Here is a 20135-nt window from a genome sequence, read left to right as displayed (position 1 = left end):
GGAAAGATGTACTGGCCTGAGTGTGTGTTCAGGGGAGATTCACAAGAATGGTCCCAGGAATGAAACGCTTAATATATAAGAGATGTTTGAGGACTGTTGGTCTGTATGGAGTTTAGGAAGGGGGTGGAGAATCTAATTGAATCTTGCCGAATACTGAATGACCTGGACAGATAGATGTTGGGAAGATGCTTCCATTGGTAGGAAAGCCTTAGAGTAAAGGGGAGACCTTTTAGAATGGAGATAAAGGGAAACTTGTTCAGCCAGACAGTGGTGAATCTATGGAATTCATTGCCACAGAAGTCTGTGGAGACCAAATCATTGCGTATACTTAAGACTGAGATAGATAGGCTCTTGAGCATCAAGGGAGAATGGGATTGAGAAACTTTTCAGCCATGATTTATTGGCAGAGCAGACTCAATTGGCTGAATGGCCTAATTTCTGCTCCTATGCCTTATGATCTCAGTAATTGGGAGTTGAAGTGCTGGGATAAAAAGGGTGCTGAGAGTGCAGGTTAATGAATGGCAGAACAATGGTCTGTCTAACTGCCAAACTGGAAAGAACAGAACAGGAGCTGGGGAGGGGATAGAGGTCATGGTAACGGATAACATAACAAGTGAAGCTAAAAGTATCACAAAAGGAGTATGTATTTTGAATGTAATTCATTCCTATCAAAATGTTGCATGATTACTATAGCTGGCTTACAGCTAGATAAAAGTCTGTTACACACTAGGAAAGCTAGTATTTACAAACAAAGATGGATTGAAGGTAGAGGAGGCACAGCCAGAGAATGTTAAAATGATACTTATTTTGCAAACCTCTTTTGATTAACACACTTACTTTCGTGTCACACTTTACTGACGCCACATCGCGAAGCTTTGATTCAGCAAACAAGGTAGAGACACAGCCTAATGCCCAACAATCCCAATTCAATGCATTTATGTGCCTGCGTACATGCACACTAACACACATATGCATAGCCAGACACAATTGGTGTTAATATTTGAGATACTAATTGGAAGGTGGGGCATTTTACTCCTTGGACCAAGCAATTGTGTGAGGATGCTAGGGATGGGGGTACGTCATTGTAAGCCAATGACAAAGTTGGTGACAAAGGGGAACTAATAAAATAAAAATTAAATTCGACCGTTTGCAACAACTCGAAGTCCAAGGAGGGAGAATGAGGCCCAATTTGGCTAACAGAAAATAAGTCCTTTTTTTCCCCCATTTCTTGACCGTATAACACAAGTTCCCTAAAAATGCGGTCAAATATTTGCTGCCCTCTGGAGCTTTTCCTGCATGACCTCTTGTCAGAAACAAATCTACAGAATTAGTGTCAGATACTCAATTCTGGTAGACATCGAGAGCCAAGTCATATCCTGTCCTTATCCAGCACACTTTAGAGCTATTGTCATCTGCTAACGATTAGGGGAAACTAATCTGCCTCCTAATTATCCCAGTGCTTTACAAGTCAACACCTGTAACCTCCCACTGCCATCCTGAATTCATTCAACTAACTCAATACAGCTGAGGCACTGAACACCCATGGCTAGTATCAAATAAGAACAAATTTACCACTTTCAGCCAGTGCAGCAACCCAAGGAAGAGAATAAGCATAAAATCAAGGAATAAAAAGTGGGTTTGCCCCACCTCTAGCATCTCCACGCTGTTGCGTGGTCCAAGAAGTGACTGCCCCACCCTCCATTTAATACCTCAAACCTTAACACAGTTTGGCTCTGTATATGTTAACACGTGCATACACATGTATGTGTCTAATTGAGATTGTTAGGTCTTTTGTTCACTATTTCTCAACCATAAGTAGCAATGTATAATATGTTACCTCTGTGCCTTTCGAGAGCAGCTCCCTGACAAATGGGAAGACTCCAAGAATTATGTCTATTCCACTATTATCTACGAAAAATAAGGCACATTTGTGAGGAGGACCCTGCAAGAGAAAGCCAGTAAAGTTTGGTATTTGATCAGTGTTTCTTATTTTTTTTAAATCTCTAATCAATTGTTATATTCAGATTGCCATTAGAACTAGAAATAAAATTTCTTGTTAACCAATGATAAATGAAAATTCAATAAATTAGCAGTACTCACAACAGAAATTAATGACATTTTTGACAGTCAATGCCAGATTAACTTAAAAATTTCCCAACACCAGGTTATAGTCCAATAGGTTTATTTGGAAGCACTAGCTTTTGGAGTGCTGCTCTTTCGAAAGCTAGTGCTTCCAAATAAACCTGCTGGATTTTAATCTGGTGTTGTGTGATTTTTTTTTAAACTTTGCCCACCCCAGTCCAACACTGGCACCTCTACATCATGAATGCCAGATTAGTGAGATCATATGACCATACTGCAATTCTCAAAACTCGCTGACAATACCAATTCTCCTCCCCTGCCCATGTCTTGCTCTTGGGATTTATGAAGAATTAATTCTTCAAGTATCTTAATTGTCCTATAGCCATCCTACATATACATTTTACCTATAAACCATTCAGATAATTAATTAGATACCAATTTGTAACTCACTTTCAAGAAGTTGAAGTAACTACATAAAAATTAAACACTTAAAAATGTCTGCAATAAGATCAGAATTCCTGCTGCTTACTCTCGGATCCATAGCTCATGAGGGCTCATATACACAATGCCAAATCAGGACACAAAAAGCAAAATGCTGCAGTCGTCAAGTCATATAGCATGGAAACAGACCCTTCGGTCCAACCACTCCATGCCAAATATAATCCCAAACTAAATTAGCCCCACCTGCCTACTCTGAGCACATATCCTTCCAAACCTTTCCTAATCATGCATTCATCCAAACATCTTTTAAACATTGGAATTGTTCCCACGACGTCCTCTAGAAATTCATTCCACATGTGAACTTCCCTCTGTGTAAAATAAATCATGCTTCATGTCTTTTTAAATCTCTCTCCTCCCATACACTAGGGAAAAGACAACTATCATTCACTGTATCTACACCCCTCATTATTTTATAAGCTTCTAAGGTCTCCTCTCAACCTCCTATGCTCCAGTGGAAAATGTCCCAGCCTTTCTTTATAACTCAAAACTGCTATACTGGGCAATATCCTGGTAAATCTCTTTTGAACCCTCTCCAACTTAATAGTATCTTTCCTATAACTGGGTGACCAGAAGAGGTCTCACAATGTTCTGTACAACTTCAACATAACTTCCAACTCTTATACTCAAAGGTCTGAGTAATGAAGGCAAGCATGCCTAATGCCTTTTTAACCACCCTGTCTGTGACGCAAACTTCTCCTTAGGTACCTCTGTTCTACGACATTACCCAAGGCCCTACGATTAATCATATAACCGTGACCCTTTTTTGTTGTACTAAAACGCAATACTTCGCATTTATCCAGATTGAACTCCATCTGCATTTTTCAGCTCATTGACCCATTTGGTCAAGATAACTCTTAACTTGTAAAACCTTCTTCACTGTCCACTGTGCCATCAATTTTGATATCGTCCACAAACTTACTAATCATGCTTTCTATATTCTGAAAATCATTTACATAAACAAACAGAAAATACTTTAATTACTCAGCAAGTCAGATAGCATCTGTGAAGAGGAAAACAAAGTTATCATTCCAGGTCAATGACGTTGCATCTGAATAGTTTTGAATGAAGACCACAGATGAGAAATGTTAACTCTTTCTTCCTGCACAAACTGCCTGAACTGCTGAGTAGTTCCAACATCCTCAGTTAAAAGATGACAATTTGGAAGAGATAATTGCTTTCAGCCATCATATTTTACTGGTGTCAAAATCAAGTTGTCTGCACATTTTAATATATTGAAGAACTTCATTTGGTCACTTATTTGACCCAGTACTCAACAGTTTAATACGACATTAAATTATTCTTCATGACCCATTTGGAAGGGTACTCAGTAATGGTGAATGGTTATTTTCCAGATTGGGGAAGACTGCATGCTCTTCAGGGTGGTGATAAACTAAAGCACCACCTGATATATATCAATGACCTTGAACCTGAGGTACCAGACACAATTTTAAAATATGCAAATGAAGTATTGTGAAATGTGAAATCTGACACGCCAGATCCAATCCTCCAACTCGGCACCACCCTCTTGATATGTCCTACCTGTCCATCGCCACCCATATGCATCTACCTATCGCTTTCTCAACTACATTACCCACAGCCCTGGTCCCACCCTCCTATTTATCTCTCAGCCCCCACTCCTCCTCCCCCACATTCTTGATGAAGGGCTTATGCCCAACACATTGATTCTCTTGCTCCTCGGATGCTGCCTGACATGCTGTGCTTTTCCACTGCCACACTTTTTGACTCTGATCTCCAGCATCTGCAGTCCCCACTTTGTCCTATAGATTCAGAGGGCTCAGAAACAGACTGGTTGAATGGGCAGACAGTTGGATGATGATATTTCGTAATAACAAGTGCAAAGTTTGATAGGAAGACGACAGAGCGGCAAATTGAAATAAAGGGTACAATTTTAAAAGAGGTGCAAGAACAGAGAGACCTGGAGACGTTAGCACTGAGAAAGTGATTAATAAGACACGTAAGGACCTTTGGTGTTTAAATTGAGGCATAAAGTGTAAAAGCAATGCTGTTATGAAATACTTTTATAAAACACTGAACACCAATTTGGCTTCAATTGCAGCATTGCACCCAATTCTGGGCACTGCATTAATGTTGACTTCGATGATATTAGACAGGTTGTAGAAAAGAATGGTTCCAGGTAGTGAGGAACTTCAGTTATGCATCAGCTCTTCATCAGGAATGTGCGTGGGGAGGGAAGGGGGCTGAGAGCTAAACAGAAGGGTGGGGTTGGGGCTGGGAGTAAGGTAGCTGGGAAGGCAATAGGAAGATGTAGTCAGGGGATGATGGTGACAGGTAGGCAGGGAGGGTGGAGTGGATAGGTGGGAAAGAAGATGGACAGGTAGGACATTCAAAAGGGCGGTGCCAAGTTGGATTTGGGATGGGGGGGTGGGGGAGAATATGAAGAAACTGGTGAAATTGACGTTAATGCTGTGAAGTTGGAGGGTCCCAAGGCAGAAGACGACATGTTCTTCCTCCAGGCATCAGATGGCCAGTATTTGGTCGTGGAAGCGGCCCAGGACTTGCATGTCTTTGGAGACGTGGGAGGGGTAGTTGAACTGGTCGGTCATATGGCGATGGGGTTGTTTGGTGAGTGTGTCCTAAAGATGTTCCTGGAAACGTACCACAAGTTGGCACTCTGTCTCCCCAAGGTAGAGGAGACCACATTGAGAGCAACAGACACAGGTGTTTAGATGTGCAGGAAAATCTCCGCCGGATGTGGAAGGATGTTTTGGGGCCTTGGGTGATGGGGGAGGTGTGGGCACAGGTTTTACACCTCTTGCAGTGGAAAAGGAAGGTGCCGGGAGTGGAGAGTGGGTTGGACCTAACGAGGAAGTTGTGAAGGGAATGCTGATAGGAATGGGGATGGAAATATATCTCTGGTGGTGGTGGTGGTGGTTGGGAAGGGGGTTGGTGTCTGCAGGTGGTGGAAATGTCGAAGCTGTATCGGGAGATTAGTGGGGTGGAAGGTGAGGGACTGGGCGGGTGGGGGGTTCTATCCTTGTTGAGGTTGGTGGGGTGGGGTTAAAGGCCAGAGGTGCGGGAAGTGGAGGAGATGCAGTGGAAGGCATTGTTGACCACATGAGAGGGGAAATTGTGGTCGATGAAATCTGGGATGTCTTGTAGTGGAGTTGCTCCTCCTGGGAGCAGATACAGCAGAGGAATTGTGAGTAAGGGATAGCGTTTTTTTTTGGAGGGGGTAGACAAGGTAGCTGTGGAAGTTGGTGGGTTTGAAGTAAACGTCCGTTGATTTGGTCGTCGGAGTGGTCCAGGAAGGGGAGGGTGGTATCCGAGACGGATAAGGTGTATTTGAGGTCATGGTAGAAGGTGTTTGTGAAGTTGATGAACTGTTCAACCTCCTCGTGGGAGCTCGTGGTGGTGCTGATACAGTCATCTATGTAGCGGAGGAAAAGGTGGGGAATGGTGCCAGTATAACTGCAGAAGATGGACTGTCTCACGTATCCGACAAAGAGGCAGGCATAGCTGGGGCCCATGCGGGTGCGCTGGGCTACACTTTTGGTCTGAAAGAAGTGGAAGGATTCGAAGGAGAAGTTGTTGAAGCTGAGGACCAGTTCCGTCAATCGAATGAGTGTGTCGGTGGATGGGTACTGGTTGGGTCAGTGGGAGTGCTTGGAATCCTTCGCCATGGCAGATGGCCATGGACACGAACTGGATGTCCATGGTGAAGATGAGGCATTGGGAGCTAGGGAATTGAATGGACATAAAACGGTGACAAAAACTGTTGAGGAAAAGAATGTGCCTTTTCCAAAATGCTAGAAAAAAATTGGAATAAAACATTTGAACTTGGAACCATATGTTGAGGCAAGATAATAATAAGATACCTTTGGGAGTGTGAAATTATGGCTCACCCCACAAGAGAGAATATGCGAGAAAGTTATTTATTCAGGAAAGAGGAGTGAAGGTATAGTTTTATATGTATAGATGATTCAGGTGTCAAGACAGTGCATTTTGGTTGGCATGCTATGGCCAGCACGCTTTATCGAGGCTGCAGAGTAGATCAAGCTTGATTGAAAGTGTAATATAGATGTGCTAAGTGGAAAAGACAGAAAAGCTAGAATTTTATACTTGAGGGAGCAATTGGCTAAAATGGAAGATTGCATGGAGGTACTCAATGCATTAAACAGCATTGATAAGACAAATCCAGAAGGTTAGTCACAACTAGTCTAGCTGATCATAATTAGAGGATGCAAATTTGAAAATAGCTTTGTCTATTCATACTGCAATTTATGCCTGAAACAATCTAACTAGTAAAGGAGTGCAAGTGAAAAAAACAGCAGTATTCAATATGTAGTTCAACAGTATGCTAGACCAGACGAACTGATAAACCAAAGGACAAGATTAAGGGCCAAAAGGCCTTTATAACATCATTTTCCTTAATTTATGCATGTATGGGCAAGTTTTATAAATACATAAGTATTGTAAGTGATTGTACTGTAATTATTAAATGACTTACAACATTTAAAAGGATGGGTATATGAACATGAAGGGTTTCGAGGGATACGGGCCAAATGGGACTAGATTTGTTTTGGATATCTGGTCAGCATGGGCAAGTTAGACTGAAAGGTCTGTATCCATGCTGTACATCACTATCACTCTAGGACTCTAAACGAGTGGGAAGAGGCTTGGGTGAAGCATGAACGCTGCATAAATCAGTTGAGCTGAACTACCCATTCTGTAAATTTTGTGATAATGTTTTAGGCAATAAATCTCATGTCTGGCACATTAGTTGTTAATGGAAGCTTTTTGGCCTCCTGAGGGATGGATAAGAATATAACCCAGGACATTGAAAGCTATAAAAACACAACTCAAGTCTTTGTTTAAGAAGCAAAATGCTTTTGTGAAGACCTGGAACCAAATCATAGAAAATTACTTTGAGGGAATGTAAATTGCTGTCCAAACTCTTCTTGATGTAAATCATTCAGCAAGCAGGAGAATCCATCAAGTCAGCTTCCATGAACATTCCTGCAATTTATTTTGAAGAAACTTTTTCACTTTCCTAAATGCTAATTTCAATTCTGCATAAGCAAACCTTTTACATGAATTACAAATATTTGTAACATCGACACACAAGTCAGGCAACATTTTCCACTTTTGTATACTACAGAATACAATTAAGGGCAACAACTCAGCTGAAATAAATATGAGCCATTTATGGAGGATTCACTAATGGTGCCAAGTGTTAGTGGTTTTGTTTGAATATGGGTATAAATGTAGGGTCTTCTTGGAAATGTACCACAGCATGCTTGATTAAAAATGTAATGCATGCACATTTTCTACATAATGGTCAAGCTTTGCATTTACTGATGGGATAGAAGTTTAATAAAGATGAATAAATGGAACAAATCATATGGATACATAGGGAAGGCAGCCTGTGTTTGCAAATTTAAGAATTGGATAGATATTTAACACAGTAAATGAGAGCTTTCCAACTCTTGTGCCTCCCTATGTTATTTTACAAATTTAGAACTAGCCAGATCAACTGCAAAGAATTATTTAGATTCTGTATACTAATTTAACTCCCTTTATCATTATAAACTTCCAGGTATCATTATTATATCAATATTTAACCCATGGTATCTTGATTATGGAATACAAATGATTGAAGTATTTCTAAAATTCCTACCTTAAGACGCTCTAACCAGTCATTGTATGCATCCACCAACCAAGGGCGTGCTGTGAAATACAGAAATATACACCTCTGTTAGTTAATTAAATCAAATTCTTCACAAATGGACTCCCACTGTTTATTAAAGGGAAACTTCAGCATCAGGCCAAATATTGTGGCAACAATGACAATGACAATCTCTAACATCAGTCTCAAGGACAAAAAGAAAGTGGTAATCCTCATACAAGGAGATACTTTGGCAGGAATCAAGAGCTCCACCAGAAAGATTAACCTGATTTATCTTGGCAAAGATGCACACCGTACTTACAGTCTGTACATTTTTCTGAAGGGATTTGGGTGGGTGAGTGGGGCATCGAGATGATTTAACTTTGTCGTGGAGAGGTTAATTGAACTAGCTGAGGATAGAATCCTTCTTTTCCATCTCTATCTAGACCCCTCCTTGCCAATTCTGTTTCAAATTCACCTGTGGCACATGGATATCGCTGGCTGGGCCTGCAGTTATTGCCTGTTGCTAGCTGCGCTTGAGAAGGTGGTGGTGAGCTACTGCAGTCCATTTGCTGTAAGTAGATTCACAATGCCATTTGGGAGGGAATTCCAGGATTTTGACCCAGCAAAGGAATGGTGATATACTCCTAATGGCGTGTAGCATGAGATGCAGATGGTGGTGTACCCACATATTTGCTGTCCTTGTCCTTCGAGATGGAAGTGATCATGGGTTTGGAAGTTTGGAGGACCTTCGGTGAATTCAGGCAGTGTGTCTTGTAGATAGCAAACACTGCTGCAACTGAACTGGTGAAGTGACTCAATGTTTATGGATACAGTGCTAATCAAGCAACTGGTTTGCACTGAATGGTGTCAGAGTTCTTGAGTGTTCTTGGAGCTGCACATCCAGGGAAGTGAAGAGTATTCCATCATACTCCTGATTTGTACTTTGGATGGCAGACAGGCTTTGGGGAGTCAGGAGATGAGTTACTTGCTGCAGTATCCCTAGCCTCAAACATGCTCTTTTACTTACATGGCAAGTCCAGTTCGGTTTCTGATCAATAAGACCTCCCAGAATGTTGATATTGGGGGATTCAGTGATGGTAATGCCACATGTCCAAGTCTTGTTGCATTTGGACATAGACTGCTTCAGAATGAGGAGTTGCAAATGGTGGCAAACACTGAAATCTACGGCAAACATCCCCACTTTTGAACCTACGATGGAGGGAAGCTCATTGATGAAGCAGCTAAGGTGGTTGGGTCTAGAACCCGGCCCTGAGGAACACCTGCAGAGACATCCTGGACTGAGATGAGGGACACAACTATATTTTCTATGTGCCAGATATGACTCCAACCAGCCGAGAGTTTTCCTCTAATGCCCATTGACTCCAGTTTTGCTCAGACTCCTGGATGGTACACTTGATCATATGTGACCTTGACGTCAAGGGCTGTCACTCTCACCTCTGAAAAATCAGCTCTTTTGGCCATGTTTGAACCGAGATTATAATATGGTCAGAAGCTGAGTGGCCCTGGTGGAACCCAAACTGGGAGTCAGTGAGGTTATTGCTGAGCAGATGCTACTTGATAGCACTACTGACGACACCTTCCATCACTTTACTGATGACTAATTGACATGGTAGTAATTGTTTTGCTTTTTGCTTGCAGGACGTACCTGGGCAATTTTCCACATTGTTGGGTAGATGCCAATATTGTAGCTATATTGAAACAGCTTGGCTCCGGGCTCAACAAGTTCTGGGGCACCAATGCTATTGCCAGAATATTGACAAGGCAGTATCCACGGCCTCCAACCATTCCTAGATATCAGGTTCAATGAATTGAATTAGCTGAGGATTGGCAACTGTGATGCTGTGGACCTCTGGAGAAGGTCAAGATGGATCTGGCTGAAGTTTATTGTGAATGTTTCAGCCTCATGTTGTGCAGTGATATGCTGGGTTCTCCCATCAAAGATGGTGTTATTTGTGGAGCTGCCTCCTCTGTAAAGTTGTTTGACTGTCCACCACTATTCACAACTGGATATGGCAGGACTGCACAGCTTTGACCTAATCTGTTGGTTGTTGGATTGTTTAGTTCAGTCTCTCTGCTTATGCTCTTTGGCATGCAAATATTCCTGTTTTGTAGCTTCACCAGACTGAAAGCTAATTTGTAAGCTCCTAATTTGGTATGGCTTCCAGTGCTCTTTATTGAACCAGGGTTGATCTCCTCCCTTGATGGTAATACCCATGGGAGACACAATAGGCCATGTGTCAGAATTTGATTCTACTGGTGCTGATGGTCCACATGGATCCCAGTCTTGAGTTGCTAGATCTGTTGAAGTCTGTCGCATTTAGCACAGTGATAATGCCACATACGATGCAAGATATTATTAGTGTGAAGCTATGACTTTGTGTCCATAAGGACTGGGCGTGGTCACTCTTACCAATACTGTCATAAACAGTTGCATCTGTAGCAGGCAGATTGGATGAGGCGAGGAAGAGGTGAAGCATGTTTCTCCCACTGGTTGCTTCCCTCACCATCTGCTGCAGACATAGTCTGGCAGCAATATCCTTTTGGACCTAACCAGCCTGTCAGTAGTGATGCTGCCAGGCCACTCTTGAAATCCCCCAAAACGTTGAAGAATTACTACTTGAAATGAGTATGCTGGTGAGCAAACATTACCCAAGGAATTGTACTGCAGAGTGATGCAGCCATTTCTGGAGCATTTGGGGAGGCAGGTATGCTAAAGTGAAGATTACTAAATTAGTAAGTAATTTAAATAATTTAATTTAGATTTCAATTAATTCAGAGATTCCCCTAATATCTAAAGTCAATTCCCCGGCACAAAGGATACCAATCTCATTTGCAGATTTGAAAAACTTTAATTTCGTACAATGTCAAATGGCTCCTTACCTTGTAAGCGCTTTTTTGCTTCTTCAAAGCCAAATGCTGAATTTGTTTCAAGGACACTAAATGTGGGGGGGAAAAACATGATTTACCACAAACAGGTACATTGTAACCAGAAAATGTTTTTCAAGAGAATATCCAAATGTTGTTCCTGGAATATGGCAAGGCAGTGCTTTTCTATCATCAGAACTTGTATTTGTATGTACGAACAGCATCTTATCTGACAGGGAGCCAGCTTCTGTTCTTTGTTGGTGCTTAATTTACCAACAGTTCCCAGGACTGCAACAGAAATCAAATCCCATGGGCCAGGGTTCCTGCTGCTGATTGCTGTGACATTACCCCTGCTGCGAAAGTCACAGGATAGATGACAAATTATGTCAGAATTGATGCCTCCTTTCACCCCACAGTCAAAAAGACTGCAGAACATCGATAGTCTGACATTAAAACATTAAGAATGCCTACAAGCAAATGCTGAACAGCAACAAACGTCTAAGATCTCAAAAAATGGAAACAAAATAATTGCGAGTAAAAGAACAGCCTGTATCATGTCAGTAGAAAACTAACTCACTGAAACCTCTTGCTCTCCAAGAAGTCGGATGACCCCAGCTGGAACTTAGGTAGTACAGGTGAAATCTGAACCAACCAGCATCGAGGTAATTATGGACAAAAATGTATTCAAAACTTGGGCACAAGACAGCACTTTAAGAAACAAATCTTCCTCTATTCTTCAAAATTTTGCAAATTAATTAAAGTATGACAGAGTGCAACAATGCTCTCTTTCCAACTTACTCTGAAACAGCTTTGGCTCCCCAGTCAAAGACATTTCCTGCCAAGAGACCTTTCACTAGTGCAAACTGCCGCTCCTCCATGCTAAGTGACTCCAACGCCTGCACAACCTTCTGAAAATGTTTCAATGCTATGTCATTCTCCCTCTGTTTCACCTGCAAAACAGTAAGTGAACATAACTGCAATCAAACATTAAGAAACACCAGCAGAGACATAAAATGCTCAAGATCAGCCAACACTGGAAAAGATATATGGACCGCAAACAGGCCAATTTGATAATCACAAACAAGTTACAGTCAACACCAGAAGTGGGACATATATCAGGGCTGCGCCAGATGTTGCTCATGTTTTGTGCCAAGAACCACTAAACATTAATGAATTCTCACTTGGAATACTCCAAAGCACATCTGTACCCACATCTGTTTACCAGATACAATAACAAGTAACATGCATTTCCGTTGACTAAATTAGAATACCCTTTGACAGGAATTAGCATGCGCTTTATTGTATCCTTCAGGATTTCAAATGGAAAAATTTCTAGCTGGAACAGCTGCTCCTTTTTGGAGGTATTTTAGGTGCTGGAGATGATTTCCTCGAATTCCAGGAGCAGCAATTACTGTTTTATATGCTGTTGCATTGTTTTGGAACTTTGGAAAAAAAATCAAAACAACAGCAGTTTTAAAAGGGAGAAGAACAGACAAAGGAAGCACATGGTGAGGTCAGTGCAGGTGAGAGAGCGAGAGAGAAACTCACACCAGAGTGAACCTGCACAGTATTGCCTTTGATGTCTGAATTCATGTATCACTGGGCATCGGAGTGTGTCTGGGAAAATTAACAAACAGTGAAATTCATAACTGATCTTGGAGGAATTGTGTGGGCGAAGTTCACAGCACAGAATCAGGTAAGTTAATTGTTTTAAGTGGTCTACAGAAAGTCTGCAGTAGTGCGTAGAGTGGGTTCTTTCTTGATTATGTATTTTTGAGATATGTCTCTTAATTAAACATAAAATATATGCCGTAACTATTAATCAAACCTGGTGCAGTGTTTTGTAGAGGAATTAAGACGGTGTTATTTTCTGGGTCTGTAGACTGTTAAGGCGCAAAAATGGACTTTCATAGAGTGATATATGCTTCTTGTCAGATGTGGGAGTTTAAAGAGAGTTTAAGGGTTACTGCGGATTATATCTGCAATAAATGCTGTTGGTTGCAAATCTTATCAGATCGAATGGATCAGTTGGACAGACAGTTAGAAGCAAGAAGGAATTTAGGTGATGGGTGGCAGTTATAGGAAGGGGGGGGGGGGTGCTGGGGGAGTCTCAAACACAGTCACAGAGATGGGTTAACTCCAGGAAAGGTAAGAGAGCTAGGCACCTAGTGCGGGTGTGTTCTGTGGCTATACCCATTTCAAAAAAGTATGCTGTTTTGGAAAATGTAAGTGGTGATGGATTCTCAGGAGAACGTAGCACGAACAGCCAAGTTTCTGGTATTGAGACTGGCTCTAATGTAATGAGAGGTACGTCAGGTTCCAAGAGATCAATTGTGTTAGGGGATTCTCTAGTCAGAGGTACAGACAGACGTTTCTATGGCCAGCAGCGAAAAATCAGAATGGTGCGTTGCTTCCCTGGTGCCAGGATCACGGATGTCTCAGACAGGGTGCAGAATGTTCTCAAGGGGGAAAGGGACCAGCAAGAGGTCATTGTCCACATTGGAACCAACTACATAGGAAGGGAAAAGGTTGCGATTTTGAAGGGTGATTAGAGAGAGTTAGGTAGGAATTTAAAGATGAGATCCTCAAAAGTAGTAATATCTGGAATATTCCCAGTGCTACAAGCTAGTGAGGGCAGGAATAGGTGAATAGAGCAGACAAACGTATAGCTGAGGAACTGGTGTATGGGAGAAGGATTCACATTTTTGAATCATTGGAATCTCTTTTGGGGTAGAAGTGACCTGTACAAGAAGGACAGACTGCACCTAAATTGGAAGGGGACTAATATACTGGCAGGGAAATTTGCTAGAGCTGCTCGGGAGGATTTAAACTAGTAAAGTGGGGGGTGGGATGCAAGGAGTTAGTGAGGAATGAGACCAATCTGAGACTGGTAGTTGAGAACAGAAGAGAGTCAAACAGTCAGGGCAGACAGGGACAAGGTAAGACTAATAAATTAAACTGCATTCATTTCAATGCAAGGGGCCTAACGGGGAAGGCAGGTGAACTCAGGGCATGGTTAGGAACATGAGACCGGGATATCATAGCAATTACAGAAGCATGGCTCAGGGATGGACAGGACTGGCAGCTTAATGTTCCAGGATACAAATGCTACAGGAAGGATAGAAAGGGAGGCGAGAGAGGAGGGGAATGGTGTTTTTGATAAGGGATAGCATTACAGCTGTGCTGAGGGAGGATATTCCTGGAAATATATCCAGGGAAGTTATTTGGGTGGAACTAAGAAATAAGAAAGGGATGATCACTTTATTGGGATTATACTACAGACCCCCGAACAGTCAGAGGGAAATTGAGAAACAAACTTGTAAGATCTCCGTTATCTGTAAGAATGGTTATGGTAGGGGATTTTAACTTTCCAAACATAGACTGGGACTGCCATAGTGTTAAGGGTTTAGGAGGAGGGGAATTTGTTAAGTGTGTACAATACAATTTTCTGATTCAGTGTGTGGATGTACCTACAAGAGAAGGTGCACAACTTGACCTACTCTTGGGAAATAAGGCAGGGCAGGTGACTGAGGTGTCAGTGGGGGAGCACTTTGGGGCCAGCGACCATAATTCCATTAGATTTAAAATAGTGATGGAAAAGGATAGACCAGATCTAAAAGTTGAAGTTCTAAATTGGACAAAGGCCAATTTTGACGGTATTAGGCAAGAACTTTCAAAAGCTGATTGGGGGCAGCTGTTTGCAGGTAAAGGGACAGCTGGAAAATGGGAAGCCTTCGGGAATGAGATAACAAGAATCCAGGGAAAGTATATTCCTGTTAGGGTGAAAGGAAAGGCTGGTAGGTATAGGGAATGCTGGATGACTAAAGAAATTGAGGGTTTGGTTAAGGAAAAGAAGGAAGCATATGTAAGGTATAGACAGGATAGATCGAGTGAATCCTTAGAAGATTATAAAGGCAGTAAGAGTATACTTCAGAGGCCAAAAAGGGGACATGAGATAGCTTTGGCAAACAGAATTAAAGAGAATGCAAATTTTACAACTACATTAAGGATAAAAGGCTAGCTTTGGAGAGAATAGGGCCCCTCAAAGATCAGCAAGGCAGCCTTTGTGTGGGGCTGCAGGAGATGGGGAGATACTAACCGAGTATTTTGCATCATTGCTTACTGTGGAGAAGGACATGAAAGATGTAGAATGTATGGAAATAGATGGTGACACCTTGCAAAATATCCATATTACAGAGGAGGAAGTGCTGGATGTTCTTGAAACACAAAGGTGGATAAATCCCAAGGGCCTGATCAGGGGTACCCAAGAACTCTGTGGGAAGCTAGAAAAGTGATTGCTGGGCCTCTTGCTGAGATATTTGTATCATCGATAGTCACAGGTGAGGCGCCAGAAGACTGGAGGTTAGTTAACGTGGTGCCACTGTTTAAGAAAGGTGGTAAGGACAAGCCAGGGAACTATAGATCAGTGAGCCTGACGTCAGTGGTGGCAAGTTGTTGGAGGGAATCTTGAGGGACAGGATGTACATGTATTTGGAAAAGCAAGGACTGATTTGGATAGTCAACATGGCTTTGTGCGTGGGAAATCGTGTCTCACAAACTTGATTGAGTTTTTTGAAGTAGTAACAAAGAAGATTGATGAGGGCAGAGTAGAAGATGTGATCGATATGGACTTCAGTAAGGCATTCGACAAGGTTCTCCTGGGAGACTGGTTAGCAAGGTTAGATCTCACAGAATAGAGGGAGAACTAGCCATTTCGATACAGAACTGGCTCAAAAGGTAGAAGACTGAGGGTGATGGTGGAGGGTTGTTTTTCAGACTAGAGGCCTGGACCAGTGGAGTGCCACAAGGGTCAGTGCTGGGTCCTCTACTTTTTGTCATTTACATAAATGATTTGGATGTGAGCAGAAGAGGTACATTAGTAAATTTACAGATGACACCAAAATTGGAGGTGTAGTGGACAGTGAAGCAGGTTACCTCAGATTACAACAGGTTCGTGAACAGATGAGCCAATGGGCTGAGAAATGGCAGATGGAGTTTAATTCAGATAAATACAAGGTGCTGCACTTTGGGAAAGCAAATCTTAGCAGGACTTCTACACTTAATGGTAAGGTCACGAGGAGTGTTGCTGATCAAAGAGACCTTGGAGTGCATGTTCACAGCTCCTTGAAAGTGGAGTCGCAGGTAGATAGGATAATGAGGAAGGCATTTGGTATGCTTTCCTTTATTGGTCAGAGTATTGAGTACAGGAGTTGGGAGGTCATGTTGCAGTTGTACAGGACATTGGTTAGGCCACTGTTGGAATATTGCGTGCAATTCTGGTCTCCTTTCTATCGGAAAGATGCTGTGAAACTTGAAAGGGTTCAGAAAAGATTTACAAGGATGTTGCCAGGGCTGGGGGATTTGAGCTATAGGGAGAGACTGAACAGGCTGGGGCTGTTTTGCCTGGAGTGTCGGAAGCTGAGGGGTGACCTTATAGAGGTTTACAAAATTATGAGGGGCATGGATAGGATAAATAGACAAACTCTTTTCCCTGGGGTCAGGGAGTCCAGAACTAGAGTGCATAGGTTTAGGGTGAGAGGGGAAAGATATAAAAGAGACCTAAGGGGCAACTTTTTCACACAGAGGGTGATACGTGTATGGAATGAGCTGCCAGAGGAAGTGGTGGAGGAAGTGGTACAATTGCAACATTTAAAAGGCATTTGGATGGGTATATGAAAAGTTTGGAGGGATTTGAGCTGGGTGCTGGCAGATGGGACTAGATTGGGTTGGGATATCTGATTGGCATGGACGGGTTGGACCGAAGGGTCTGTTTCCATGCTGTACATCTCTTTGACTCTATGACTCTATAACAAAGATAGGAATTGAGCTAAGTCTGTGATTTGGACTATAACTTTCCCAACAATTTGAATAGAAGTATAAATAAAACAAGAGCAAAATAAAAGAGTAAACTACATCACATTTAATTTCTAACTCCTAGGTAACAACAACAATTGCAATATCCAGTTAATTTTCCAATAATAATGAATCCAAACCAGTGCATGTGATGCAGGAGTTATTGTGGAAGAACTGTCTTCCTACACACAGGTTTTTCTCTCCACATTAATGAAATCTGAATACTGCTGCAGGGTTGGGTGCAAGTATATAGAAAAAATAAATAAATTATATTTAATTGCAGCTTTTATGACCCCAAGAGCTCTTCACAACTAATTTGTTACTTTTGATTTGCAACCACTAATGGCAGGCAGAGAAATATAACAGTTTCAAAGCAATAATGTGATAGTGGCCAGACGAGGAATGAGATAAATGAAAAGATAATCAGTTTTAATGATTTTAGTTGAGGGATAGTACTGTACTGGCCAGCACAAGATCAGGACTCTTCTGCTGTACTTCTAAGACTTTCCTAGGAGGATAGATAAGGCATCCATTTAACTCAATTAAAGATGTCACTTTTTCCATTCTGCACTTAAGTGTCAGCACAGGTTAGGTGGTCAAGCACCTGATGTGGAATTTGAATTCAGAACCTAAGTGGAATTTGAACCCCAACTTAAGGTGACAGTGTTCTTCCACAGGATAAAATAAACCTGCTGAATCCTTTAAAGCGCAAACCTGGAAAAAATAAATTGAAGCTGTCTCCACATCAACTGGATCCAAACAACAACTGTTGATAGGGAAGAAACGTATCTTAGTTCCAGTTAAGATTCAGATTGGGTCAAAGAAAATATAAGATGACTGAATAAAAGTGTTAGTTATACTAGGGCCTCAAAAAGACATCATATTCCAAGTCAAAATGGGGATGATTGGATAACTCCCCATCAATATCCATTGATTTTACACTTAACATCTTTATCTAACTATCTTCTGCTCACTGCCTGTTGCTGCAGAATTAATCTTGATATCATTGAGAGTCATTGCTGTAGTGTGTACACTCATTAAACAGACTCCGTAGATTGTTTGATGCAATGCCCTACTTAGCTGATTGCTGAATAAAAGGCCTAACTTGTTGCAAAACAGAATGCTTTTTGCACACACTGCCACAAGTTCCAATACATCTGCAATTCATCAGCTGACATGGTGACATTAATACATATTAAACATAAGGCACCAGTATCTTGGAACCAGTTGGCCCTCCATGGACCCAACACACATTTGATTTCAATGTTATTCACCTTGAGTAATTTTCAAGACATTTTTGAAGAACACATCAAAATGAAAGTTCCATCTGCCAAAGGTGCACACAAGGCTGCAATTAACACTATTGTTTTATACAAGATTCTACAATTGCTTAGACTCTAGAGACAATAACACTGATTGAATGAATGTTTAAGTTTCAATCTGACAGGTTCTTTTAAATACATGTAACAATGTTAAACTCTAATATTGTCAAGGGATATTTGGGGGGTTGGGGGAGGGGGGGGGGGGGGGGGGGGAAGTAAAATCAAGCAATTTAATCAGATTCTGTATGCACTGGTTAATCTCCAAGTCAAGCAAGAAGATTAAAAGAATCCACCATTCATCTCTGCCATCCTTTATAACCATTTTGTCAGAGCCAAGGTCTTTCCTTTGATGGTATTTGCGATTGTTCCACATCCACTGCTTTTGAATTTGAATTATTAATTTACTTTCGGTTTGTTTTTATTATCTTCGTGTTACTGCACCTTGCATTGCCAATTCTGTAGTCAACTTTAACCTTGATGCATCCAGGAATTTGAAAATTATTTCTCATGATTTTGAGAGACATAACAGTCGGATTGCAGGGTTGGATATGCTCACAATCCCAGGAGAAGGGAAGATAGAAGTTGTGTACGTAGAAGCTTTTGGGTTTTATTCTTCGGAAGGCTGGATTGTCAGGGATTGGAACAGGCAAGGAGACAGAAAACCACTGTGCCAAATACTGACATTTCACTTATAATTTATCAAAAAGCGCACACTGTTTTATATGCAAAAGTGTGTTTGTTCTTTTATCTTAGTGGTCTTCTTTTAAGAAAAGGCTAACTTTGATGAGCTGAGTGCAAATAATGTCAGAGTACTTTTCTCAACATTGTCCCCTGGTTGCAGTTTATCACCATAATAAACTTGAAATATTTCAGGAGTTGTTTAATCCCCAAGTACCCTTTCAACATCACAGGCCCCAATTTTCCATGATCAAAGCAACACAAGGATCAAACATATTTGGCGAAAGCTTTTTCTTCTAAACCAAATTACTGGTACTTTTTTTTGAGGAAAAGTAAGGAAAGCAGGTGTGCCTACTTTTGAGTAAGGATCTGGAAAGTTGAATTCATTCAGACAGTGCTCCCGTGTGTCCAACAAGCTTCTGACTGTTAGGGATCCGTACGCACTGAGAGAAAAACGGAAGTGAAGAAACATTTTCAGGATATACCAGGATAGCCAAAAGGTGTACAAGAATTTTTTTTTTAAAAAAGCAATCATAATGCTGCCCAAGGTTACTGCACCTTGCTGCTATGTCCAGTAGAAGGTGTAAATGCGAAGGGTGTGTAATCATAGGTCAGGTTTAGCATTAATGCCTTCCATGTTACATAGCCTGTTGATATTCATTCCCCAGGCTCCTCCAGCCATTTCTGTCATACATTGGAAGGTTTCCCCACTTTGGATGCATCAAAAAATAGGTTTCTTTAAATAATACATTTTTGTTTAAAGTATAAAATTGTCACCGGAAAATGAAGATTTCCCACTTTAAGGGTTTTTGTTTAAATATTTCTCTATCTCTTTGGCAGCAATGAGTTATGCTTTTCAATAATAGCAATCCTGATTGGCCACGAGACTTCTATAACCACGTAATGATAGTAAATATTGGACTGCTTAACTAAAAAAAACAAGATCATTTGAGTCTGCCCTCTACCATCCTGATAGTCAAGTGATATAAAACTAATGGACTTGCTAAGCAGTCATGGCAATTAATCTCTATAATAAATCTACAACAGATTCAGACATGAGACAAGGAATGCCACACCCCACTGGAGAAGAGACTTCAAAGCCACAGACCCAAAGTTACCTGTTTTACCCATACATAGTTCAGACACCAAAAATTGTGTCTCAA

The 20135-nt window shown here is 41.4% G+C and overlaps 1 protein-coding gene across 2 annotated transcripts in view; it reads right to left on the bottom strand.

Moving 5' to 3' along the window:
* The window catches only part of pank4 (pantothenate kinase 4 (inactive)), a 69811-nt gene that overhangs the window by 9760 nt on the left and 39916 nt on the right, over nt 1-20135 (bottom strand). For both annotated transcript variants that reach the window (XM_060851977.1, XM_060851978.1), the window contains exons 12-16: nt 19328-19415; nt 11918-12069; nt 11135-11190; nt 8243-8292; nt 1838-1942 (exon numbers count right to left, since the gene is read on the bottom strand). In XM_060851977.1, coding sequence (XP_060707960.1) covers nt 1838-1942; nt 8243-8292; nt 11135-11190; nt 11918-12069; nt 19328-19415 — 451 coding nt within the window. The remainder of the gene's footprint in view (nt 1-1837; nt 1943-8242; nt 8293-11134; nt 11191-11917; nt 12070-19327; nt 19416-20135) is intronic.

Source organism: Hemiscyllium ocellatum, chromosome 37, assembly GCF_020745735.1.
Source record: "Hemiscyllium ocellatum isolate sHemOce1 chromosome 37, sHemOce1.pat.X.cur, whole genome shotgun sequence".
Taxonomy (NCBI): domain Eukaryota; kingdom Metazoa; phylum Chordata; class Chondrichthyes; order Orectolobiformes; family Hemiscylliidae; genus Hemiscyllium; species Hemiscyllium ocellatum.
The sequence above is the reverse complement of the archived record's forward strand: the minus strand, read 5'-3'. Positions and strand labels throughout refer to the sequence as shown.